At 43.8% G+C, this 27,633-nt stretch overlaps 2 protein-coding genes and 1 pseudogene across 6 annotated transcripts; 1 reads left to right on the top strand and 2 right to left on the bottom strand.

Annotated features, from left to right (window-relative positions):
• Positions 1–272: 272 nt before the first annotated feature.
• Positions 273–4,250, bottom strand: LOC115104387 (serine hydrolase-like protein). Of its 4 annotated transcripts, none has more exons than XM_029625817.2 (13): positions 4,218–4,250; positions 4,019–4,080; positions 3,693–3,850; positions 3,385–3,498; positions 2,906–2,947; positions 2,773–2,792; positions 2,567–2,641; positions 2,359–2,468; positions 2,156–2,235; positions 1,976–2,010; positions 1,793–1,869; positions 1,558–1,645; positions 273–1,245 (listed from the first exon to the last, which is right to left on the bottom strand). In XM_029625817.2, exons 1-13 carry the CDS (start codon positions 4,230–4,232, stop codon positions 1,105–1,107), a joined length of 1,017 nt encoding a protein of 338 aa, XP_029481677.2. In that variant the 5' UTR covers positions 4,233–4,250; the 3' UTR covers positions 273–1,104. The 4 variants fall into 4 exon arrangements, with proteins under 4 accessions (XP_029481677.2, XP_064862223.1, XP_064862225.1 ...); XM_065006151.1 differs by having other exon boundaries at positions 2,359–2,465; XM_065006153.1 differs by having other exon boundaries at positions 3,693–3,836; positions 4,218–4,242.
• Positions 4,251–6,411: 2,161 nt separating this feature from the next.
• LOC115103665 (myoglobin-like) lies at positions 6,412–9,216 on the top strand (annotated as a pseudogene).
• A 4,706-nt stretch (positions 9,217–13,922) lies between these two features.
• LOC115103664 (centromere protein M-like) lies at positions 13,923–27,209 on the bottom strand. Of its 2 annotated transcripts, none has more exons than XM_029624508.2 (6): positions 27,018–27,209; positions 26,705–26,784; positions 26,380–26,475; positions 26,190–26,269; positions 15,710–15,801; positions 13,923–14,655 (listed from the first exon to the last, which is right to left on the bottom strand). In XM_029624508.2, exons 1-6 carry the CDS (start codon positions 27,072–27,074, stop codon positions 14,506–14,508), a joined length of 555 nt encoding a protein of 184 aa, XP_029480368.1. In that variant the 5' UTR covers positions 27,075–27,209; the 3' UTR covers positions 13,923–14,505. The 2 variants fall into 2 exon arrangements, with proteins under 2 accessions (XP_029480368.1, XP_029480367.1); XM_029624507.2 differs by having other exon boundaries at positions 26,380–26,478; positions 27,018–27,208.
• Positions 27,210–27,633: the final 424 nt, after the last annotated feature.

Here is a 27,633-nt window from a genome sequence, read left to right as displayed (position 1 = left end):
GATGGGTGGAGGCGGATGTTATGCAACGGTTATTGTGGTGTTTTTTTGGACCAGGTCGCCTCCAGCCTCTGCATGAAATCGATTCCAGTTCATTTAAACGCACAAAACATCACAGAGTAAGAAGGTAATGTTCTCCTTCATATCCGTCACTCAGGCAGAAGCAATATGATTTCCTTATAAGGAGACTGCTCATCTACAAAGCACAACATGTCATGTTTTTGACGTCTGAGACAATTACTTTTATCTGAGACAATGACTAAAATAAGACTGAAGAGCAGGAAGGATGACCTATTTATCGTCAAACTGTACCAGGAAGAAGCCTTTGTCCAATTAATTGAATGATTGTTACTCAGCTCTAAGACCATATGTAGGAAAGATAAGCTTGATAGATCAACCTCTAATCCACTTCTCATTGGGCCACATCCAGGAAGTGGACATGTAGGTCTGCATCTGATTGGTGTGAAGCCGAACCCTATACAATTTTCTATAAAAAAAATGTGTGATTTATTCAAATATGAATGCATTTCAATAGGTTCTGACCAGTAGCAAGGCACTGTAAGGCATCACCGGGTCATCAGTTGGGAGAAAACAGCCCAGTTCTAAAAAGACATGACATACAGAAACTGGTAAACATCAAGTATTCTAGCTCGACAGACTGCCGTTAAAAAAGTATTGGTGTGATTTAGATACAGCACAATATAATAAATATTATGGTCTCAAAGTCTTTAAAGTCTGTTTATGCAACAGTTGTCTATTTGCACAAGTAGCAATTTATTCTATGTCTACAGATTTGTAAACTGATCCAGTCTCATATTATGGGTAGATTCAGCAGAATGACGTTGCCACGGGCAGCACCGCGGATATTGAGATGAGTGAGATACAAGACTTTGCTCTCACACAGTCCAGCTCACGGGTTCAGCAGGAATTGTTGCGGAAATGTACCCACTATGCTATTTACTTTCTGCATCTACGCCATGTCGCTGAGTCTACCTTTAATACTGCTCATGTTATGAATGGATGGATGGCACCCGGAAGGCTACAGGCACACTGCACGTATCTGAGAGTTGTAAACACTAACTAACACAGTGGGGGAGGGGCGGGGGATTATAACTTGGCTGCCTGTGTATCCTCTGCAGTGCTGTGTGAAGGAGCTTCTTTCTGGAGGAAGTCAGTGATGAGTTGAGCCACAGTCTCAGGGGTGTTCAGGTGGACATGATGATCACCAGGTACGTTAACCACCATGCCCTGAGAGACATACAAGACCAGACCAGACAGAGACACAAAGAGGGGGGAGGGGGGGGGGGGAATTGAAAACAAATACATATAAACTATTCTTTCCCAAAAACCCTGCATTTGACCAATCTGAGTGCCAGTATGTAGGTCCGTGTTTGCAGCTAAAACTTCTCTGCTTAGTTATCTATACAGTACTGTAGCTGCAAGAAGCAGTAACAACATACAAATATTACGTTAAATGTTTCAGTCGCAACCATAAGTGACATTAGAATGTGAGTAGGACATATTTACAAAGAAACAAGGTGTATACGTAAGTATACTCACGCTTTGGTCTTTATACCCTTGAAGTAGCGTTGAGGTAAATGTCTTCTGTTGTGGTTCAGAAAACATCTTCTCAAACCCCTCCTCCGCCCTATCAGGAGAATTAGAGATCTTCAAGTAAAACATATTAGCAGTAAAAAGAAAATGTGTGCTTGACGTTGTGGTAAAGTGACAATAGAAACAGTGTAATAATCCTGTAATAATTGTGAAATGGTGTAATGATGAGAGAGTGTCCTACAGCACTACTAGAACTCTGGCCTGTATCCTGGACTGCAACTCCAGACTCTGCTCCAGACTGACACGCACAACGTTTTTCTGAAACAGAACACATTAGCATTCCTAGAAACAGATACAAATATACAAATCAACTAAAGTACATCTTTTTTTATGAGGACTATTACCACAAAAAGATTAGTCTTACCAGATTGATTCTAAAGTCTCGGGTGAACACCACCCCTATGAGATAAAAATAGAAAGTGTTAGTATTACTATTATATTACAATGATATGAGTACGACAGATGACAAGAAGGAGAAACAAAGTGAAAAGAGAAAAAAAAGACAATGTGAGATAGAGCGAGCGGGAGAGAATTATCATTTTACCTCCTTCAACCTGAGCGAGTCCTCGTTCTAGAAGAATGTGGGCTGACTGCTCCGAGAGAGAGGGGTTTGCTGCCAAAAGCCTGGAAGTGATTAACACATCATAGGAGTGACGAAATGACTATGATTATCAGAGCAGAGAGATTATGGCCAGACAGCCCAACATAACAGAAGTGTCATTGTAAAACAAGGAAGTGTGGTCTTACCTCATCAATGCGTTCTCATAGGTGTAAACCTTCTCTTTCTTCCCATCTTTCTTCTTCTCAAACTCAAGCATTCCTTCTAATCCCTGTCTTATCACCGTATGCAATTCCTTCTAGGGTAAGAGACACAATGGTAGAGAGACATTATAAAATGCGGATGTCCTGAACAGTTCCAAGGAGAAAATGATAAAAGAGTTGAGTATTTCAGTACCGCGTCTGTGGGTAAGAATCCATAGGAGTCCAGGAGAACCACTGAATCCACCATCTCTGGATACAATGCACTGAACTGGACAAAGACAACAGGACATGGTTACACACACACACCATACACAGGTACTGTCTCTGGATATTGTTAATTGCGAAGAGACACACAGATATGAAACAGCATTAACATGCTTATTTTTTTAAGATGCTTACTATTCCAGCTACATTGCCACCTGTACAATGGAGAGCACATGATCAGATGTCTGTACAGAAAGGAAAACAACAATGTCTGATCAGAACACAATGAGTGGAAGAGAGATTAACATGAAGATGAACAGTCACTCACCCATACTGTGTCCGATAATAGAGAATCTCTTCCATTGGAGAGCTGCAAACCATTTCAATGGATTAGATAGATAGATAGATCTGCTAAATGTAGCATCATACTTTAAAATTACACCTACATAGGAGAGAAAGAATGAGGAAACCTCATATAGCTGTGTCTAACTTCACTTTCAAACATTGCTTTTCAGCTCTTACTGGAGCAAAGGTCACATTGGTCTGAATAAGCTCAAACCAGCAAGTAGCCAAGTGGTTTGAGCATTGGGCCAGTAACCGAAAGGTCGGCACTTAACCCTAATTGCTCCAGGGTCGACTCCAGGCAGACACTGGCCGTGACCCCATTCTCAGAGGGTGTCTCAGAGAGAGTGGGATATGCAAAACACACATTTCCAATTCACACATTTGTATTAATACACACTTGTGCCTGTGTGAAATAGGACAAATATATGCATCCACTAAATTCATTTCAATAATTATTAATACCTCCAATGACTCGCCGTATGTCAGCCACATAAGCAGGAAAGCTGTAGAAGACTCCAGGAGGTCTATGGGAGGAGAGGCCATGGCCAGCCATATCCACAGCTACACACTTCCACTCTGTGTATGTATGTATATATATATATATGAATATATGAGAGAGAGAGAGAGAGAGAGAGAGAGAGTGTAAGAGCCTGACTCAATCCGTACTGAACAACTATGCAACTGAATGTCCTTCCAATTCCAATGACAAGTTCTCATGAATCTATTGTATAATTCTCTGTGCTGATCTAGCCGGCAGACAGCCTACACACCTTTTGGCAGCAGTGGAATGAGAGTGTTGAAAGTGCCACAGTTGTCTGCCCAGCCGTGCAGGCAGAGTATTGGTCGACCATGGTCAGGTCCCCAGACCTTGCCCCTTATCTCTCCCCACGGCACTGGCATATTGAACTCTGTCACTGAAGGGCAATTACTGTTAAGACGCATTACTAAGCATTTAACATGACAAAACATTCAGTAATAGTGCACGAGGAAGTGTTATAAGAAGCTCAACAAACAAACAACACACTAATGAGTTCACTAAGTTCATGTAAAGACAGCTCCCATAAGTTCTGACGATCAAAAAAGGATTCATTCTTACCTGCTTGTTTCATGGTAGCTGATGTCATCAAGTGTCTGACTCCTTTCAAAGTTTGCATTATTCTGAAAGACCAACGTCAAAGTCGGGTTGTTAACTAAACATAAGCACTATACGTCCAGAGCATCGATATATTAAATATATATATATAATAAACGTTAGATATGAAATAGAAACAACTATTCATGCTTATGTAACCTACAAAATGCTTCTCCATTACTTCCGGGTGAAGTGATACGTGTTATTTTGACCAATGAAACGTGAATGCGTCTCCCCCTTAGCGAATAACATTGGACAGCTAGCGGCCGGTTAAATTATTGACAAGTGCACGCGCCAATTATATTTCAGACATTATCCAATCACATTATTTGTCAGGAGAACAGGGCGGGTTAACACGAGGCGTTAACAAGACAAGGTGCGGTCACAAAGTATCCAGAATCATATCGTTCTAGCAATAAACCAAACAAGTGGTCAAGACTACAAACAACGTGTCTTTGTCCCCAATATATATTTTTTCCATCTGAGTATAGCTCAAGGCATTGGCCTAGTTTGTTGCAGAATTTGTCTGTTCCAACAATTTCGTGACATGTAGCCTTATTGGCATGAAAAACAAAAATAATTTTGAAACATTTCCTGACATTTAGCCTATCGGCATGAAAAACAAAAGTCATTTTAAAAACGAGTGAGGAAATTCCAGCCTTGGAAACATTCTAGAGGTGGACGACAAGGCCTTTTAAACAAACAAAGTGGATGCTGTTGTATCTGCAAAAGGTCACCAGGTGGCAGAAATGGTAAAACCCTAAGCCTACAATAGTTTGAGAATAGATATAGGAGAGACACTTCAGAACAAACCTCCTTTTTGATATTATTTAGGGACTATCTGTTGTTCCATGTAGTGAATCTGTTATTCAATGCGCTTGTATAGGCTAATAGCAGTAAGGCTCAAAATATATTTTTTATTAAATTATTTTTTAAATATATTTTGGGGATAATTCAAGGGGTCTTAAAATTCCAAATCAAATAGCTAAATGTTCCTTGGTGTGACCTTCTTAAAACAATTCCTCAGTAGCTCAGTAGAACAAAATAGAGTATACCATCAGTCGGTTGGGTTTAAACTTGACCTGAACTTGAACCCCAGTAAAGGAGGGAAAAGGGCTAGTGACTAAACATATCCATACTTAAATTATCTGGCAAAACTGTATTGTGGTCCTGGCTGCTGCCAGCAGTTATTTATAAAGCTACATGGTGACTGAAGAGAGTGGTGACTGAAGAGAGAGAAAGATAGGAGAGGAGAAAGAGATGGGGATAATGGCAAAAAGGGACAGAGGTGTGAGATAAAGGAGAGAGAGAGACAGAAAGGAAGGAAGGAAGATAGATTGTGACAATGTATAGCCTATTCATGGACATATATGAGAGTCACAGTCCAGTTTGGCCTTAGGTTCAAAGGTTTCTGTCATTGCAGTGTAACAACTGCTTTTCTCATTTGCTGACTTTTGGCAGCATTTGCCTTTGACCATGCCAACAATGTATTTGTAAAGGACAGATGCTCTTTCGCCCTGTTCAAAACAATGAGTGTGTCATAAAGAAAGCAATGCTGTCGGCATCACACCACTGCTATTGTCGTATACTAAGGGTCATAGGATTGAGTCAAATGGCATTTCTTACACATTATGAACAATTGAGAGATTTATGTATGTTATTAAATTATCATACTAGGCCGAGCCTGCAAACGGTTTAGAGTTCTGAAGAACTGTAGCAATAGAGCATTACCATACCAACTTTGGAAATCATTTCTAATCAGAATTTGGAAATCTTGATTTTGGAACCGTCTTTTCTTATGAACTATGCGACAATAGAATTCACAATGCAGTGAGGGACAGAAAGGAATCTAACTGGTATGGTATCATAATTTGGTAACCTAACGGGAGGGCGGGCTAGAAGGTTTAGAGGTGGAGTTAACTTGGAGAGAGAGATTGATGGTTGGTCTGGGATGAGTGCGTGAGAGGGAGGAGGTATAAAAAGTATGGTTTGGGGATGGGTTTGACTATAAAGTATTTTGGAGTTTGAAATATTGACACGGGACATTTACCTGCTTTACTGGTACAGTATCAATGCTTCTATGTCACGCTTTAAAACAGGGCTGCCCAACCCTCTTCCTATAGGTTTTCAGTCCTACCCCAATTTAGCATATCTGATTCAGCTAGTTGAGGTCTTGTTGAGCAGCTAATTAGTATAATCGGGTGTGTTAAATGAGGGTTGGACTGAAAACCCACAGGATGGTAGATCTCCAGGAAGAGGGTTGGGTAGCCCTGCTTTAGAAATACATTTTTGGATCAAATATTTATTCACTTTAATAAACAATGTTTGTTTTTACCTAGCATTATTGTTGAGGCAGTATTAATCATGAGTGAGAGTTTGGGTGAGCTGATATTGTAACCCAAAATTAATTTCAGTAAACTACTTGAACTGTATGACATCTAATCCTGTCATCAGCTTGACTGTCAGTGTCCTTCGACGAGAAACCAACACATACATGTACACAGAAAGCCCATAGTCCAGAGCTTTCAACCTATACTCTGGACCTCGACGCCAGTTCCACTGCGTTTGTTCATTGTTCCCCTTCTAATCAGGGACTGATTTAGACCTGGAACACCAGGTTGGTGCAATTGATTATACGGTAGAACAGAAAAGTCTGCTGCCTCTACATCCGGCTATATTGTTTAGAGTATAAAATACAATTTTGTTGGTCAGATACACATATTTAGCAGATGTTATTGCGGGTGTAGCGAAATGCTTGTGTTCCTAGCTCCAACAGTGCATTAATATCTAACAATTAGCTAGTAAAGACCATGTGGAGGAGCTGATGGGGCTGTATTTTATGGCTGATGTGGACTGCCCATGTTTGACCTATGGGTATAGAATCCTATGAGGACAAGGTCAATGAAAAGCTATTGGGAAATTACCTTTGGCTTAATTACTACAGTCCCTACACTGTTGCCTTTGAAAAGAGAACATTTAATAGACTTACATCTGGATTAATATTTTATTAGTATTGGCAAGTTCAACTATCAACTTTGCATGCCATGTGTTAGAACGCAGTAAACAAACCAAACTAATGTAACATCCTCGTTTCTAGAGTGCTTTGGATCCACTGAGGTGGTGCTGCTGACTCACTGACTTCAGTCAGTTACTTCAACTCTCCCCTACTAATTAGCCACCTAATTTACCACCTCTAACAACGCATGCAATCCGTAGCTAACCTCTCCCATCCACTGATTTATGGCTGACTGTTTCTATAGCGTTTTGCTGAGTAGACTTGCCATATGTTAGATTAGATTAATGCATTACTGAATTAGTGTTATAATGTAAATTAAAACCATCATTTCGTATTTTTGGCTGCTTCATTGGTCCTGTTAAATCTGATATTATTCATTTGTTCCTCTACTCAGCTTCCGTCTGTCTATTCCTAACCCACTGACTGCTCCGCACAGAAAACATTAGCTTTCCTACTGTACGCGTTTGTAACAGGGCTGGGGGTCAATTCAAATTGAAGGTAAATTCGAATTTTAAAAAAAAGTAACACGTGATTAAATAGCTGCTTGTAACGTGTAAATTAATAATCGGGAAGCAAGTACAGGCAGCGAATTTAACAAATAAACGGAAATGGAAATGGACATGAAACCGAAACAACGCCTGGGGAAAGAACCGACGGGAGTGACAGATATAGGGGAGGTAATCAGGAAGGCGACGGAGTCCAGGTGAGTCATGAGGCGCAGGTGAACGTAACGATGGTAGCAGCAGGTGTGCGTAATAATGAATAAACTGGCGACAACGAGCGCGAGTAAACCTGAGTGACACGTATGAAAATGGATGCCGTTTTATTAGTTAAAACCCAAGCCCTGATTTGTACTGTATGTCTTAGTCTCCTGTCTGTCTTCCTCGGATCATGGCTAACTTTGACATGGTTCTGAAGTGCTGGGGGCCAGTGGAGGCTGACTACAACAAACACGGAGGACTGGTTCTGAGCTGGTCAGTGGACAATATTGGTCTGTACTTTACTCTGGCCCAGGGTGTTACGTTTTTCTTACTGATACTCAGACACATCGGCAAGATGCACGAAATGCCATGGACCAGAGCCAGACTTTACTGAGTTGGCTAAGCGATTGACTGGAGTGGTTCTGGCCATCAACTACTGGACTGTGTTGAATGTAATGCTATGAAATGGGTTGATGCCAATGTGTAGATATAGCAATCAGGAATGAGTTCTTAAAAATAAAAATGCTGTCTGTATGGTAGACTGAACTCCGCTTACAAATCTCTCTTCCTCTCTCTCGCCTTTCCTCTAGTCTGTTTGCAGAGCACCCAGACGTTGTTCCCTAAGTTCGCAGGCATCGCCACGGGTGACCTGTCAGGGAACGCAGCAGTAGCTGCCCACGGGGCCACTGTGCTTATGAAGCTGGGTGAGCTGCTGAAAGCTTAAGGTGACCGCTGCCATCCTTAAGCCCCTGGCAACCACCCACGCCACCAAGCATAGGATTGCCCTCAACAACTTCATGGTGAGGATGAATGATTCCAGTCTCTCTCACTTCTCTCTTTATCTGAAACTGTTTTTCCCCTTATTCATACATTTGTTGCATTCACTCCAGTTTTACCATGACACTGTCATGCTTAGTTTACGAAAATGCTGAGTGAGAAATTTCCTTTATAGTGATTTTATCCAGTAAACATCAACATCTCTTGCTGCTCATCACTGAGATCATCTGCAAAATGATGGGTGAGGAGGCGGGGCAGGACAGGAAGCTCTGAGGCAGGTGATGGGTGTGATCATAGTTGACATCGACGTCACCTACAAGGAGCTGGGCTTTGCTGGCTAAAGGGTTTACCTCAATGACCTACATTCCCCCCCCCCCCCCTCCACAGTTCTCGAGAGGACACGGGGATAGGACAACAACTGGAAACTTCCATTTGAAGCAGAGTTGCTTCTAGTGTTTATATAGTACATTCTAAGTGCTGGTTTGCTTATGACTTACAGAAAAACTTATTGGAAAAGTACATGTGTATGAGGCAAAGCATTTGTGCAAATTCTACATTTCTCTATACAGTATATTGCCTTAATCTGCCCTTTCATTGTAGTTTGCTTACTGAATGTAAACGGTTCCTCTTTGCACTAAACCAATAAACGTTCCATCAGCTGCAAATGATTATTTAGTATTTATTCTGCCTTTATCTTTTTGCCTAATATAAAACATTCACCCTGTGACATGGACAGATGTATTTTCTGAGGGGGAGGCTTTGAGTTATAAGGATGAGATATTTCTTCTCATACCTGTTCTATATAGGAAGGTTGATTTGATATTGTACACATTAACAGTTAAAAGCTGAATTGTGGTTTAAGGACAAAATATAAACTGGGGTTAGGTCTGATAAGGACATAAGGAAGGGTTAGAGTTAATCTGCTCTGTGACAAACCTGTTTATTGCCTCTAGACTGGCTAAATTCTCTTGTACATTTGTTGGTGGGTCTATTCTGGTAGTCACCTCTACAGCCCTCTATCTTGGATGACTTGTCTGGTTTCTGTTCCATTGCAGGTCAGCAAGCGGTCAGTCAGCAGTCTATCCCCTCCCTCCTTGACTGAAACACGTGCACTCAACACGCCTAACTGCTACACACACACTAATCCCCACCAACCTGGCTTCTTTGGACATTTCCCTGGCTCTGTCCTTTCCCATTCCTGCAGTCTTATCGGTCAGTGGACGTGACTCTCTCCACAGATCACCCCCTCAGACCAGGCTGTGCCCGTTAGCTTGGGCGCTATGGAGATTGCCCAGGGCATTCCTCTCAGGAAGTGCATGTCTAGAATGCCCCTGGTTGGTTAAGCCGCACTAGTGAATGAAATAATTGCTTCCATAAGCTCAATGCGAATATCTTGAATGACTACAATACATGTACTAGTGCAAGAAATCAGTTGTATTCGAACATACTATGCTTAATTCTGGATTCAGCAATTTCTTTGTGGTGCTGCTTGAATCTAAAGTATAAGTCCACATGATTTGTAATAAATTGACATTTGCAATGGTCAAACTTCCTTGAAAATATTAACATTTTCTCCAGTCAAATAAGTGGTGTTTTGGCATTAGTCTGGCTGGCATTGAGCTGATTGCCAAAGCTGTGGTTAATTGACCTGCTGAAGGAACGACTATTAATAGGCTGGCTGTGTCACTCACTGCAGACGTGACAACAGACACTGTGACACCCTCTCATCTTGTGTGACCCGCCTGCCTTTATCTCTTATCTGTCTCTCTTTCTGCTGACCCGTCGCCAAGGACAGCCGGTCTCCACCGACTAGACCAGCTGACCCCAGGCCAGGGGCATTAGTCAAGTAAGCCATATAAAAACACAGGAGACGTGTTAAAGTCATTTTATAGGTTACTCATTCTGTAACTATCACGAAGTAAAGCATCCATTGGGCTAAGGTGCTCCCCCATCTTAGCCACTTCAGATGTATGGTGAATTCAATGTGCACTAACAGAGGTTTCTGTTGTGTAGGTTAGCAAGTGGTTAGTCAGCGATCTATCCCCACCCCCTCCACCTTAGACTAAAACACGTGCATGATCTCTCTTGCACTCTCAATACACCTAAGTGCTACATACACACTCGCGAGCAGGCACGCACACATATTAATCCCCACCACCCTGTTTCTTTAGGACATTTCCCTGAATTCAATATGCACCTGCAAACTGATGTGCCCTAATGGAGGTAGCCTAGGGGTTAGAGCGTTGGGCCAGTAACAAAAAGGTTGGTGGATCGAATCACGAGCTGACAAGGTAAAAATCTGTCGTTCTGAACAAGGCAGTTAACCCACTGTTCCTAGGCTGTTATTGTGAATAAGAATTTGTTCTTAACCGACTTGCCTTTTTCAAACATAGTGCACATGACTGACCACCAGCATAGGTGTCCAGGCTCCCTTGTCCTTCCAATATATGGTCTTCCCCCCCTCTCATGGTGTCCAATGTCATTATCTATCAGTGAGGAAACAGGATACCTTAGACTTCTTTAATCAGCATTAACACAGTGGATCCCAAACCTGTGTCCCCAATATTTTCTAACCAGGACTAGGTCTCGAGCAGCTTCCCAACCTATAATTTTTTTAAACACTCCACAAAATGTAACCATTAACACTTTTTATGGGTAACAGATTATGGTTCACATGACAACAGCCAGAAACGCCATTCAACTTCTCTACCTAGCTGCTGGTTATTATTTTGCTCAGCCCTGATCAGCGAGAGGAAGACACATGTGCATCCTAGTGTCTCCACCTGAGCCTGTCTGTCACTGGTCACCCCCTGCATACTTATTACATACTGAATGATTTAGCAGTGTGACAGTGTATGTGTGTCGACATGTGGCAGATTGTGTGTGTTACACTGTGCAAACATCTTCATTTGATGGCAGAATGCAAAACCCTTCTGAAATGCAGTATTCATTTTGTCATGTCCTACAGTGCAGAAAGGATTTGGCAACAGGTCCTCAGACTCCAGAGCCAACAATGGCCGACACAGACGTCAACAAGATGTTTAAACCAGTAGCGACACAACATACACACTGAATCACCCTCAGGAGCAGTAGAGAATTGAGGTAAAGAGCAAGAGATAGACACCCATGACAGAGACACCTTAAGAGCTGAAAGGGAGAGAAAGATGGGGGGGAGGAGAGGATGTATATCCCACTAGGCACCAACTGGTTGAATCTAGAATTGAAGTCAGAAGTTTACATACACTTAGGTTGGAGTCATTATTAACAAACAGCAGTTTGGCATGTCAGTTAAGACATCTACTTTGTGCATGACACAAGTAATTTTTCCAACAATTGTTTACAGACAGATTATTTCACTTATAATTCACTATATCACAAGTCCAGTGGGTCAGAAGTTTACATACACTAAGTTGACTGTGCCTTTAAACAGCTTGGAAAATTCCAGAAAATTGTCATGGCTCTAGAAGCTTCTGATAGGCTAATTGACATCATTTGAGTCAATTGGAGGTGTTTCTGTGGATGTATTTCAAGGCCTACATTCACACTCAGTGCCTCTTTGCTTGACATCATGGAAAAATCAAAAGAAGTCAGCCAAGAAATCAGAAGAAAAGAGCTCCACAAGTCTGGATCATCCTTTGGCGCAATTTCCAAACTCCTGAAGGTACCACGTTCATCTGTACAAACAATAGTACGCAAGTATAAACACCATGGGACCACGCAGCCGTCATACCACTCAGGAAGGAGACGCGTTCTGTCTCCTAGGGATGAACATACTTTGGTGCGAAAAGTGCAAATCAATCCCAGAACAACAGCAAAGGACCTTGTGAAGATGCTGGAGGAAACAGATACAAAAGTATCTATATCCACAGTAAAACGAGTCCTATAATCGACATAACCTGAAAGGTCGCTCAGCAAGGAAGAAGCCACTGCTCAAAAACCGCCATTAAAAAGCCAGACTACGGTTTGCAACTGCACATGGGGACAAATATCGTACTTTTTGGAGAAATGTCCTCTGGTCTGATGAAACAAAAATAGAACCGTTTGGCCATAATGACCGTCGTTATGTTTGGAGGAAAAAGAGGGATGCTTGCAAGCCGAAGAACACCATCCCAACCGTGAAGAACGGGGTGGCAGCATCATGTTGTAGGGGTGCTTTGCTGCAGGAGGGACTGTTGCACTTCACAAAATAGATGGCATCATGAGGATGGAAAATTATGTGGCTATATTGAAGAAACATCTAAAGACATCAGTCAGGAAGTTAAAGCTTGGTCGGAAATGGGTCTTCCAAATAGACATTGATCCCAAGCATACTTCCAAAGTTGTGGCAAAATGGCTTAAGGACAACAAAGTCAAGGTATTGGAGTGGCCATCACAAAGCCCTGACCTCAATCCTATAGAGAATTTGTGGGAAGAACTGAAAAGGCGTGTGCGAGCAAGGAGGCCTACAAACCTGACTCAGTTACACCAGCTCTGTCAGGAGGAATGGGCCAAAATTCACCCAACTTATTGTTGGAAGCTTGTGGAAGGCTACCCAAAACGTTTGACCCAAGTTAAACAATTTACCAAATACTAATTGAGTGTATGTAAACTTCTGACCCACTGGGAATGTGATGAAAGAAATAAAAGCTTAAATAAATAATTCTCTACTATTATTCTGACATTTCACATTCTTAAAATAAAGTGGTGATCCTAACTGACCGAAGACAGGGAATTTTTACTAGGGTTGAATGTCAGAAATTGTGAAAAACAGAGTTTAAATTTGGCTAAGGTATGTAAACATCCGACTTCAACTGTATGTTGTTTCTACGCCATTTCAAATACAACAAAATACATTTGATGATGTTGAATCAATGTGGAAAACTTATTGGATATGCAAAAAAGTAGTCAATGTAAAGGGATTTCGGAATGTTTCTTTTTTTGACCCAACTTTAAACCTAAATCCAGTTACATGGTTCAAATATGTTATTTCATGTTGAATTTATGTTAGTTGAAAACTCAATCAAATGACGTTGAACTGATGTCTTTGTCCAGTGGGATAGCACACTGGAGATCTTCAACCAAAGGTTATCAAAATACCTGATCTGAACAGGAAGGGATGTGAACTTAGAGTTTAGGGATGGAGGAAATACGTGGGAGGAGGGAGACGGGTAGGAGTGAGGAGGTCAGGAGTCTGCAAATAGCTGGTTCACAATTAAAAAGTTTAACAGGATCTTAAGCACATACACATTTGTAACATATTGCAAGAATTGTGTTATTAAAAAAAAAAATTGCATACAAAATGGTTGACGTTGTACACAATTTTCAGGAACCTATTTTGACTCGAGTACTTTTAAAACTACTAGCTGAAATTTTACAAAACCTTGATAAAAGCATCTTTAAGATTGTATCAACTAGCTAAGCCGTTTATTTCTCACGTAGGTCAAAGGAACACTACATAATGAAAGATAAGGGGACATCAATTGCTTGGTTCAATTGTCACTGTTGGGCGTATCTCAGAAAACCACATCCTTTCTATCATCCTGTTTCTATAGCAACCAGAAAGCAATTTGGAGGCATTGAACCAACGGCTTTCGCCAGGCAGCAGGCACTCCACCTAATGTCAGTATATTGACACAGCAACAAGAGACATTCTAAAAAGAGTAAGGTTAGTGTGTAACCTCAATTATATTTACAAAGATACCAGACCATTTCCTTTACAAATAAGATCAAAGCCACAAAAAAATGTAAATGGTTAAAAGTTTACAATGTGAACAAAACCAAAAATGTATTTAAAAAAAAGGTACTAAGTGCATGGTAAACATTCTGCATATACAAACAAAATGTCCACTCTATATAAACCTGTTACATTTATCTGCTTTAGAGACCGCAATAGCTATTGAGCACAAGTAACAGTCCATGTAACTACCTGGTCAACCAGACTTGGCTCGTCCAGGTGATGTTCTGGACTGGGTTAAAGATCACTCAAAGTTCTGCTGGTCAATGTCAGAGGGCACAGTGCAGCGGGTCAAGGTGGACAGGTAGAGACCAGTTGCCATAGGGACAAGACCGGCCGCTACCTTGAGAATGGCCAGTAATCGGCATGCTGCCGTGGTCACCCCCTCTGTTGTCTGAGTGGAGAAAGAAAGGAAGATGGAGGAATAAATAAATGGGGGAAAAAAACAAATGTTTCATGAAATAACAGAATGACACACTTATAAAAGATAATGAGTTTGTATTATCCGTCAGTCTATTCATAACACAAGCTTCATTAAATAAACAAACTCACAGCACTATCAACAAGGCAGGTCCTACAGGCTCTAGCATGGCTCAAAGTAGAGGAGACTTCATCCCTACTTGTATTTGTGAGAGGTATTGACATGTTGAAAAGCACCGAGCTGTCTGTTTAAACGATTAGCACAAAGCTCAGACAACCATTCATACCCCACAAGACATGGTCTCTTCACAGTCCAAGTCCAGAACAGACTATGGGAGGCGCACAGTACTACATAGCGCCATGACTACATGGAACTCTATTCCACATCAGGTAACTGATACAAGCAGTATAATCAGATTTATTTATTTATTTTGTAAACATAAAAATACACCGTATGGAACAGCGGGGACTGTGAAGCAACACAAACATAGGCAGAGACATGTATGCATACACACGATAACATACGCACATGTACACATAGATTTTGTGTTGTAGATATGTGGTAGTGGAGTATGGGCCTGAGGGCACACAGTGTATTGTGAACTCTCTTGTAAATGTATTGTAATGTATGTATTTGGGGCTTCCGAGTGGCACAGCAGTCTAAGGCACTGCATTTCAGTGCTAGAGGTGTCACTACAGACCCTGGTTCGATTCCAGGCTGTATCACAACCGGACGTGATTGGGAGACCCTAAGGGCAGCACACAGTTGGCCCAGCGTCGTCCAGGTTTGGCCGGGGTAGGCCGTCATTGTAAATAATAATTTGTTCTTAACTGACTTGCCTAGTTAAATAAAGGTTAAATACAAATAAATCATGTTTTAAAAATTGTATAACTGCCTTAATTTTGCCAGACCCCAGGAAGAGTAGCTGCTGCCTTGGTAGCAGCTAATGGCGATGCATAATAAATACAAATATAGTGTTTCACCTGTCAATTATGTCTATGCGTTAACTGATACAGTTGACTCATACCTGATCCTCTGCACACAATAGGGGGCAGTGGAGGGATGCAGCCAGCGTCCTCACAGAGACCAGCCGCTCAGGGGGCACTGACACATTACGAGCTGGAGGAGGAGACACAGACACACCACAGAAACACAGGTGATAGAGATCTTTCAATATAATGATGATAGAATGTTATAAGTGAGGGCCTCCCGAGTGGCGCAGTGGTCTAAGGCACTGCATCGCAGTGCTAGCTGTGCCACTAGAGATCCTGGATCGAGTCCAGGCTCTGTCGCGCCTGGGAGACCCATGGGGCGGCACACAATTGGCCCAGTCGTCCGGGTTAGGGAGTGTTTTGCCGGCAGGGATGTTCTTGTCCCAATCGCGCTCTAGCAACTCCTGTGGCGGGCCAGGCGCAATGCACGCTGACACGGTTGCCAGGTGTACAGTATTATTTTTCACTATATTGGATCACTCCAATATATTGGTATCACTCCGCAGCGGAGGGATACATCTGATGTGAGGTTTTGGAGATTTACTTTTGTGTAAACCTGTGTCACAGCTGGTGTCCGCCCCTATATGTATAGACCACCCTGGCGCGGCAGGGTAGCCTAGTGGTTAGAGCGTTGGACTAGTAACCGGAAGGTTGCAAGTTCAAACCCCCGAGCTGACAAGGTACAAATCTGTCGTTCTGCCCCTGAACAGGCAGTTAACCCACTGTTCCTAGGCCGTCATTGAAAATAAGAATTTGTTCTTAACTGACTTGCCTAGTTAAATAAAGGTAAAATAAATAAAAAATAAAAGCGCCACGTTCGCTTTATCGGTGGACGTCTGTATGTTGAGGCACAAACTTTCTGAAGTTCGCTTGGTAAGTCGCTGGTAAGTGTAATATCTTGCGTGGAAGTATACTCACTGGCTGTTTGCAGCCTGGAGCAGCTGACCACTTGGCCAGCCCGTCCTCTTCAGTGCTGTGCATGGTTGATCTGTATCTTCCGCCCGTGGTTTGTCATGCTTGCGTTACACTACGACTCCATGCTGCCACAAACTGTAACTTTCCTTACACAACTTGCCGACTGGCTTGTTCTGTGTGTGTGTTGTGAATTGCCTTAACATACTGCATGTTCTTTCCCCTGCAGAGTGTAAGAGTATCGTAGTGGGCTTTCCACTACGTTGAGACATTAACTTTGGGGTTCCTTAACGGGTGTTACTCCATAGGGTTCTGTTTTTACTGCTTGGATATGAAACCGGTAGGTAATATTGGCGTAAATATTTTTTTTAATGTTTTATCCATTACCTGGTTGCTGTTTTTTTGTCTGCCTGTTTTTCCCACAGGGGTCTACCCGGTGTTTGCAGCGGTACTGGGTAATTTATCCCTCACCGGTGTCATGACATTTCCTCTTTGGGTACAGCAAGCCCCATCCCCTCTCCCTGTCTCCTGCACCCAGGCTGCTGTGGTCAGAGAGAGGTCGTAAATTCCTGGAGGAGATTATCTCCTCATGGCCACAGTTTTGAGACAGTGAATTTTCATAGAGAACAAAGGCATTTCTTCCACCTCACAGAACTTGAGGTCTGAACAACATTTATGTTCTGGAGAAGGTATAAAAGATCGGTGAAGTAACCAGCTACGAACTGGTCTGTTTGGTACAATTTGGTGAAACTCATGGGAGACAATACGATCACATTACCATAACGCTGTTTATATAATAGCCTCTGTTTAATGAAGGAAACTCCAATTCCCTTTTAACTAAATCAGAGGACCGCCCATGAGCCCAGTTTGGACCTGGCGTCACGAGACAGTCTTTTTCTGCCCTCCCGAAGAAAACCCCTACTTTGAGAATTTCTCAACAGACCATGTTTCCCTCAATTACGAGAGGACAAAGGTTGCAGACCAGCTAACCTTGATAACAAGAGGGCCAAGGTTTGAGTAGATGGCTGAATATTTTAACCATACCACGTGGTTAAACTCTTAGACTATCGATACTGACAGAATAAGAACAAGTCTTTGATATGAATTACTAGTCTGCAGCTAGGAATTCAGTATCATTGAACGCAAAGACCGACAACCGCCGAAACATCTATCCATAACGACATGAATGAATGTCACTCTGAACTATCCATTCTAACCACGACAGAGTGTGGACAAACTCTCCAACAGAAACAAACTTTTCAACAGAGACCCCAACGACACACTGAGCGTAAATATATTTTTTGATTGCAATTGTTTCCGAATGAGTGAGCGGTCATGTGCAAAGGATTAGCATTACAAATGTTATAATTATCAACTGTGTGTTGTCTTATCTCAGTCGACCCCCACTTCCCTTTTGTACAACAAGCCGCGATGCCGGTTTATCCCACTAGGAAACTCTGTTATCATTTCCTTGTAACTATCTACTGTTTGTTTATGCATTTCTGTGAATTACTTAGTGAATAAATTATTTTAGACAATTGATGTATGGATGACTCATTGTGAAGACTGTGTTCGTGCAGATAACCAACAATTTACGACATTTGGAATGAGACTAACGTGAGGTAAACTAAATAATTCATTAATCAGAAGACTATTGATCAGATATGAAAATATCTGAAAAGTTATATGAGGAAAATTATAACGTTGTAATCTGAATATTTTCCTTGGTGCCCGGACTTCCTAGTTAATTACAGTTACATGATTAATCAATTTAATCGCATAATAATAATAATAATTAGAGAGTCATTTGATAAAGATTAATCTTCAGTTTAATGATGCCAAAGACAAGACACCGGGTTCCTATTCCTCCAAGCGTGTCACGACATAACTCTCCCAGGGCGTCAAACCCCTGCTCCGTGGCCTTGTTGGCTTGGCTGAGCTTATGGCTTCCCTTTGTGACAGGTGTGATGGTGGCATCCCCCCTGGGCATCCGCATACCTCATGTATGCACTGGCTGGAACACCCTACTGGATGCCTGTTTTGTGTGGTGTTCTCAGAATGCCTGCACCTGGCGCGATTGGAGGCCATGCGCGAGTGGGTCATCCAGGCTCGGGCTCAGGCTGGGGACGAGCTCCCTCCCGCAGGAGTGATGCGGCAGCGAGCTGTTAGTCCCTCTTCTGGGCCCAGTACCCTTCCCAGCCGGCGAGGCCGGAGCCCCCCCAGAGAATTTGATGCGGACTTGAAAGCCACACATGGGTCCCTCTTCTCTCTTGGCTGCCTTACCAACGCGGCCATGCTGCTATAGGCCTACCTGCAGGAGGGCACATAGGAGCTCCTCTGGGAAGTGATGGAGGTGTCTGGTCTGCTTTCCCTGCTCCAGAGGGTGGGGTCCCTCTCCTGCCCCATCGTCTTGTGCTAAGGGACGACAACGGGAACAGCACAGCGTGCGGTGAAGCAACAGCCTGTTTTTCCCCCACACGGGTCTTCCCCAGTTTTTGCAGAGGTACTGGGTAATTTATCCCTCACCGGGTTCCTATTCCTCCAAAGGGGTCACAACATAAGTTCTCCCAGGGCGTCTGACCCCTGCTCCGTGGCCTTGGTGTCTTGGTTGAGCTTATGGCTTCCCTTTGTTACAGGTGTGATGGTGTCAATCGTCAACGCCATAGGGACGTGCATGGGAAACCCAGGCGCTCGGGCGCCAAAGGAGAGGCAGGCCCCGGCAGGACCCCTGACACAACCTTCCCGGCCACTTCTCCCGGTCTCAAAGGGCAAAGTGGGAGGAGGGTGTGGAGTCCCCCTGGGTGTTGTCCACAATACTTGAGGGGTACAGACTCCAATTCCGGTGCCGGCCCCCGTCCTTCAGGTGCCTTTCGTGTCACCACGGTGCCCAACCCCCTGAAGAAAACCCTGCGGCTGGAGATCTCCTCACTCCCCGACAAGGGTGCCATCCGCAGGATCAAGACATCAGAACGGCTAGGTAGGTTCTACACCACTTATTTTGTGGTCTCAAAAAGAGAATAAGGGTTTTGATAGATTCTGGACCTCCGCAACCTCAATGGGTACTTGAAGGTACTGAGGTTCCACATGCTGTCCCCAGCCGCGTGTTGCAGGCCGTGTCCAGGGACCAGTAGTGTGTGACGCTGGACCTTGGGGATGCGTACTTCATGTTCCTGTTCACCCAGCTCATTGGCAGTACCTCCGATTCACTTTCAAAGGGACGGCTTACGAATTCATGATTCTTCCCTTTGGCCTCTCCTTGGCACCCCGCACTTTCACAAAGTGCATGGACGCTGTCCTGGCACCTCTCACATCCCGAGGATTGTTGATCCTCAATTACCTGGACGATTGTCTGATTTGTGCCCCAACCAGGACCCAGGTCCTGTCAGACAGAGACATACTCCTGACCCACATCGGCGGGCTGGGCATTACAGTAAGCGACAAGAAGAGTAATCTGACACACCACCCAAAGGTTGGCCTTCATTGGTATGGAACTGGACTCAGACCTCATGAGAGCACGCCTGCCCACCAGAAGGGTTCAGGCGATCTTATTGACCACTTCGGCAGGGGCGAGTGGTATCTGCCCTGACAACGCCTGTTGGGCTTGCTGATGGCAGCCTCGTTGATGATTCCTCCAGTCTCTTCAACGGTGGTTCAACTCCCACCGGCTGCACCCGGCGCCACGGTCACCGCCAGCCGCACAGGGCCTCAGGGCATTGTTGAGGTGGCGCCGTCGCTCCTTTCTCTCAAGTGGGGTGGAGATGCTGAGGACGCACCGCCGGGAGCTGGTCAGCACAGATGCTTCCCAGATCGCCTCAGGGGGGGGTGACCAAGGGCAGATTGGCCAGCGGCTGTTGGCTACCCCTTGGAGCAGCAGGCACATCAATAAACTAGAAAGCTGAGCTGTACTGCTGGCCCTGCGGTCTTTCCTTACACATCTGAAAGGAAGACATATCCTGGTGAGAACAGACAACAGCACAGCGGTGGCTTACATCAACCATCAGGGTGGACTGAGGTCACACCGCCTTAATCTTATAGCACAGGAGCTCCTCTGGGCTCAGGTACGTCTAGTGTCTCTACGCGCAGCGCATGTATCTGACATCCTGAGTGTGACAGCGGTTATGCTCTCGAGGGAGGGCCCGCCACCTTGGGACTGGAGCCTACATCCCCAGGTGATGCAGCACCTGTGGGACAAGTTCAGGAGGGTGCAGGGGGACCTGTTTGCCTCCCTGGACAATGCACACTGCCCCCTGTGGTACTCCATGCTGGAGCTACCAGGGCCCCTGGGCTTGGATGCTCTGGCTCTCGATTGGCCAGGGCTGGAGCTTTCCCCATTCCCCCCTTTTCCCCTGATCCAGGCTGAGCTGGACAGGACCAGGATGGAAGAGTATCATCTGCTTCTGGTGGTCCCATACTGGCCCAGCCTTCTTCTGTCCCTGTTGTCTGGGACACCTTGGCAACTTCCCCTGAGACCAGACCTGCTGTCTCAGGCCGGGGAACTCTGTGGCATCCGATGCCGCACCGCCTCAGTCTGTGGGATTCGCCACTGAACAGTACCAATGGTCCATGTTAGGACTACAAGAGTGTGTAATGAACACCATGCAGAGCACAAGGGCGCCGGCTACAACCGCGGCATACCAGTTGTGCCGGCGGTTGTTCTGCTCTTGGTGCACTGGTATTGAGGTTGTGCCCGAGTCATGTGGGGTGCAGTATGTCCTCCAATACCTGCAGTCTCTCTTGGATGAGGGCTTGGCAGCCTCAACACACAGGGTATTTGGCCGCAATATCTGCCTGCATTGTGGGGTGGATGGACAGGCCAGTGGGACGCCATCCCTTGGTCTCCAGGTTTTTGAAGGGGGTTCGTCGCCTGCGTCCAGTTAGGACCCGCTCACTGGTGAACTGGGATCTCAATGTAGTCTTGGCAGCTTTGGTAAAGCCACCTTTTGAACCGTTCGAGTCTGCCTCCCTGAAACACCTCTCTATTAAGGCGGCTTTCTTGGTAGCAATTACTACCATAAAGAGGGTGGGTGAGCTCCATGCTCTTTCAGTAAGTTTTGAGGGCTAAAGGATGGACACTGGGGGGGGTTTTGTCAGACAGGCATGTGAACATCCCTTTTATCCTGTCTGCTTATGACCTCCCGGCAGTGGCAGGGGAGTCTGGCCCTCCCTCCGGCATGCTGTGCCCTGTGAGGGCACTGGCTGCCTATGTGGAGTGGACACGGTCAGTGAGAACAACAGACCAGCTCTTTGTCTGTTATGGTGAGAGAGTCCTGGGGGCTGGGCTATCAAAGCAGAAGCTCTCTCACTGGATCATGGACACGATTACGACAGCATACAGCCTGGCTAGCATGCCAGTGCTGGGATCTGTGGTGGCACATTCAACACGAGGTGTGGCTGCATTCTGGGCTCTACTGAGAGGAGTGCCCCTCACTGAGAACTGTGCTGCGGCCAGCTGGGCTTCCTCTTGCACCTTTGCTAGGTACTATCAGGTAAATGTGGCACCTCCCTCTGCAGTGGACTCAACGGTCCTGGGCGTCACCTCCCCTTCCGGGGACTGTGTCGGGACCCCCCTTCCACATTGACGGTCCCTGCGTCTTGGTCCCGCACTGGGACTTCGCAGCTGGCTGGCCAGGTCCCTCTAGCGCCGACTAATCTGATACGGGAATACCAATATATTGGAGTGATCCAATATAGTGAAACATAACGAAGGTTACATATGTAACCACGATTATGTGAGCTATATGGATCACTCCAATCCTCTACGGTGCTAGAGACTAGAGGTCGACCGATTTAATCGGAATGGTAATTTTGGACGCCGATTTTGCCTATGTTTTTTTTGTTTTTTTTCCGCCATTATTTAATCTTTATTTAATTAGGCAAGTCAGTTAAGAACACGTTCTTATTTTCAATGACGGCCTAGGAACGGTGGGTTAACTGCCTTGTTCAGGGGCAGAACGACAGATTTTTACCTTGTCAGCTCAGGGATTCAATCTTGCAACCTTACGGTTAACTAGTCCAACGCTCTAACCACCTGCCTCACGAGGAGCCCGCCTGTTAAGAAGCCAAGGTAAGTTGCTAGCTAGCATTAAACTTAATCAATCATAATCACTAGTTATAACTACACATGGTTGATGATCTAGCGTGTCCTGCGTTGCATATAAATCGATGCAGTGCGCATTCGCGAAAAAGGACTGTCGTTGCTCCAACGTGTACCTAACCATAAACACCAATGCCTTTCTTAAAATCAATACACAGAAGTATATATTTGTAAACCTGCATATTTAGCTAAAAGAAATCCAGTTTAGCAGGCAATATTAACCAGGCAATATTAACCAGGTGAAATTGTGTCACTTCTCTTGCGTTCAGTTTTGGCCGCCTGGCTCATTGTGAACTAATTTGCCAGAATTTTACGTAATTATGACATAACATTGAAGGTTGTGCAATGTAACAGGAATATTTAGACTGATGGATGCCACCCGTTAGATAAAATACGTAACGGTTCCATATTTCACTGAAAGAATAACCGTCTTGTTTTCGAGATGATAGTTTCCGGATTTGACCATATTAATGACCTAAGGGCCACATTTATGTGTGTTATTATGTTATAATTAAGTTTATGATTTGATAGAGCAGTCTGACTGAGCGATGGTAGGCAGCAGCAGGCTCGTAAGCATTAATTCAAACAGCACTTTCATGCGTTTTGCCAGCAACTCTGCTGTTTATGACTTCAAGCCTATCAACTCCCGAGATTAGGCTGGTGTAACGATGTGATGTGAAATGGCTAGCTAGTTATCGGGGTACGCGCTATAGCGTTTCAAACGTCACTCGCTCTGAGACTTGGAGTAGTTGTTCCCCTTGCTCTGCATGGGTAACGCGGCTTCGAGGGTGGCTGTTGTCGTTGTGTTCCTGGTTCGAGTTAAGGTAGGAGCGAGGAAAGGTACAGAAGCTATACTGTTACACTGGCAATACTAAAGTGCCTATAAGAACATGAACATCCAATAGTCAAAGGTATATGAAATACAAATGGTATAGAGAGAAAAATTCCTATAATAACTACAACCTAAAACTTCTTACCTGGGAATATTGAAGACTCATGTTAAAAGGAACCACCAGCTTTCATATGTTCTCATGTTCTGAGCAAGGAACTTAAACGTTAGCTTTCTTACATAGCACATATATTGCACTTTTACTTTCTTCTCCAACACTTTATTTTTGCATTATTTAAACCAAATTGAACATGTTTCATTATTTATTTCAGGCTAAATTGATTTTATTGATGTATTATATTAAGTTAAAATAAGTGTTCATTCAGTATTGTTGTAATTGTCATTATTACAACAACAACAAAAAATTAAAAGCGTCCGATTAATCGGTATCGGCTTTTTTTGTCCTCCAATAATCGGTATCGGCGTTGAAAAATCATAATCGTTAGACCTCTACTCGAGACACTAAAGTCCATGGAGAATAAGAGTGCCTCCTCTCAGCTGCCCACTGCACTGAGACTAGGAAACACTGTCACCACTGAAAAATCCACGATAATCGAGAATTTCAATAAGCATCTCTCTACGGCTGCCCATGCATTCCATCTGGCTACCCCAACACCGGCCAACAGCTCTGCACCCCTGCAGAAATTGGCCCAAGCCTCCCAGCTTCTCCTTCACCCAAATGCAGACAGCTGGTGTTCTGAAAGAGTTGCAAAATCTGAATTCCTACAAATCAGCTGGGCTAAACAATCTGGACCCTCTCTTCCTAAAATTATCTGCTGCAATTGTTGCAACCCCTATTACTAGTCTGTTCAACTTCTCTTCCGCATCGCCTGTCAAATCGGAGGGCCTGTTGTCCGAACCTCTGGCAGTCAATGGGGGTGCCACAGGGTTCAATTCTCGGGCGGACTCTTTTCTCTGTATATATCAATGATGTCGCTCTTGCTGCGGGTGATAATTTGATCCACCTCTACACAGACGACATCATTCTGTATACATATGGCCCTTCTTTGGACACTGTTAACAAACCTCCAAACAAGCTTCAACACCATACAACACTCCTCCCGTGGCCTCCAACTGCTCTTAATAGCTAGTAAAATGAAACGCATGCTCTTCAATCGATCGCTGCCCGCACCCGCCCGCCCGACTAGCATCACTACTCTGGACGGCTCTGACTTAAGACAACTACAAATACCTAGGTGTCTGGTTTGACTGTAAACTCTCCTTCCAGACATTAAACATCTAGAATCGACTTCCTATTTCGCAACAAAGCATCCTTCACTCATGCTGCCAAACATACCCTCGTAAAACTGACTATCCTACCAATCCTTGACTTTGGCGATGTCATTTACAAAATAGCCCCCAAAACTCTACTCAGCAAATTGGATGCAGTCTATCACAGTGCCATCCATTTTGTCACCAAAGCCCCATATACTACCCACCACTGCGACCTGTATGGTCTCGTTGGCTGGTCCTTGCTACATATTCGTCGCCAAATCCACTGACTCCAGGTCATCTATAAGTCTTTGCTAGGTAAAGCTCCGACTTATCTCAGCTCACTAGTCACCATAGAAACACCCACCTGTAGCACGTGCTCCAGCAGGTATATTTCACTGGTCATCCCCAAAGCCAACACCTCTTTTGGCCCCCTTTCCTTCCAGTTCTCTGCTGCCAATGACTAGAACAAATTGCAAAAATCACTGAAGTTGGAGACTTATATCTCCCTCACTAACTTTAAGCGTCAGCTGTCAGAGCAGCTCACAGATCACTGCACCTGTACATAGCCCATCTGTAAATAGCCCATCCAACTATCTAACTCATACCCATATTTGTTTTTCTGCTCTTTTGCACACCAGTATTTCTACTTGAACATATCTCACTCCAGTGTAAATTGATACATTGTAATTACTTCACCACTATTGGTCTATTTATTGCCTTACCTCCTTACTTAATTTGCACACACTGTATACAGATTTTTCTATTGTGTTATTGACTGTACGCTTGTTTATTCCATGTGTAACTCTGTGTTGTTGTTTTTGTTGCACTGCTTTGCTTTATCTTGGCCAGGTCGCAGTTGTAAATGAGAACTTGTCCTCAACTGGCGTACCTGGTTAAATAAAAGGTGACATTTAAAAAATAAATAATAATATATAGAGGCACCTCAAAAATGATGTAGAGAACGTGTCGCAGCCATGGGGTCTATATATAGGGGCGGACCCCAGCTGTGACACAGGTGTACACGGGAGTAAATCTGTAAATCCTCACCTCGGATGTATCCCTCCGCCGCGGAGTGATACCAATATATTGGGAGTGATCCATATTGCTCACATAACCGTGGTTACATACGTAACCTTCGTTTCCTCAGACACATTGGTGCGGCTGGCTTTCGGGTTGAGCGGGCTTTGTGTGAAGAAGCAGTATGACTTGGCTGGGTTGCGTTTCGGAGGACTCCGTACCGGAGTTGCAGCGATGAGACATGACTAACTACCAATTGGATACCATGAAATTGGGGAGAAAACAGGGTAAAAGTACAAACAAACAAAAAATATATATAATAATTGTGATAAGTGTTGATGAAAGATGGATAAAGGAGAAGGATAGACAGGCGAGTTCATTTCCTTACCACTGGTAACCAGGAAGCAGACTTTGCCCTGGAAGTAACCTGGGTCTAAATACTTGAGGGAGGTCTCTGCTGACTGGAAGCTGAGGAGAGAGAAAAGCAGTAGCATTACCACTGGAAGAAGAGGCCAGTAAAGCCACACAATAGGTCCATCTCCCTATGGATGGTTCTTATTGTCTGTATGTGAATGTACCTGAGCTCTGAGGTTAGGTGAATGATGAAAACCACCAGATCTATCCGCGGCCGAGACTCCTCATTTTCCATGGGGAGTGGAAGGCTTCTGGCCAACCTTCTGGTACAGAAAGACAAGACTGTTAGAAGGGTGACTAGATGGTATACAGCTACTTTCGTCAAGTGACTTTTCGTAGCAGGTTAGGAGAGCATTTTAGCTAACTCTAATCATTTTTTAAACCTAAATCCCCTAACATGTTATGAAAAAGTCTCTTCCGTCCGTAGCTGTATACCATCGTCAAAACCCCTACCTAGCTCGCTAGTTGAGAACTCAATTCAGTACTTACACATTGACGTTGACAGTCTTCTCTTGAAGAATAACAGTGTCAGCTAACTTCTGCTGAAATTGCTCTTCGTTCTCCACCAGCTGGAATAAGAAACACATTCATTGAGTAACGGGTGAGTTAGCGGTGTTGTGTCAGCTATCTAACTAAACCGATACAAATATTGACTTCTGTTTATGTAAATGTATCAATAATCTGTAAATGTATCAATAATCTGGATAGCAGTAATGTCCCATTTGTCGTAGTGATAAGAATCTTTGCTAATTAGTTACGTTTGCTAGCTACCTAGGCCAACATTACTTACAAGACCACTTACCAGTATGTTGGCCGTGTTTAGTCCAGGAAGTTTACTAAATGGTTTGAGTAAAGACATTTTACTTCCAAAAAGTCAAATTGTGTTATAAAGCGTTCATCAATCCTGTCGCTAAATAACAATTCATACACAACTCCAATGTTATGGTGGAGTAAAATAATTTATCCATGACTTTTGTGGCGCGTAATTTCAAACTTCCGTTAAACGTCATGACGTCTTCTTCTGCTGCCATTTTCTTACGGAGCACGACTGCAATCTACTGTCTAAAAAGTGTAACTACACAAATGTAATCCTGCTGCTACCTCCACTTTGCACAATAATTCGGATATTTCTTTGATAAACAGTAAATTAAAGCTAGAAGCCATAGTTGCTACATCCATTTTTGAACTTATAAATGAATGATATATACCCATTGATTCTTGAATGTAATGTATAAATGCCTCATGAGCAAGTTTAAGCTTGTTATACTCCAATGTTAATAAACAAAATGTTAACACTATATAACCTCAACATGGTTAACAATAATTGTTTATATCATGGTAAGTCCTGTCATCCATAGCTATGAATTTGAAAGGTTACAGTTCTCCAGGCCCATCCCTCAGCTTTGTACCAAAACGCA

This window comes from Oncorhynchus nerka, linkage group LG21, assembly GCF_034236695.1.
Source record: "Oncorhynchus nerka isolate Pitt River linkage group LG21, Oner_Uvic_2.0, whole genome shotgun sequence".
NCBI classification, from domain to species: Eukaryota; Metazoa; Chordata; class Actinopteri; order Salmoniformes; family Salmonidae; genus Oncorhynchus; species Oncorhynchus nerka.
The sequence above is the reverse complement of the archived record's forward strand: the minus strand, read 5'-3'. Positions and strand labels throughout refer to the sequence as shown.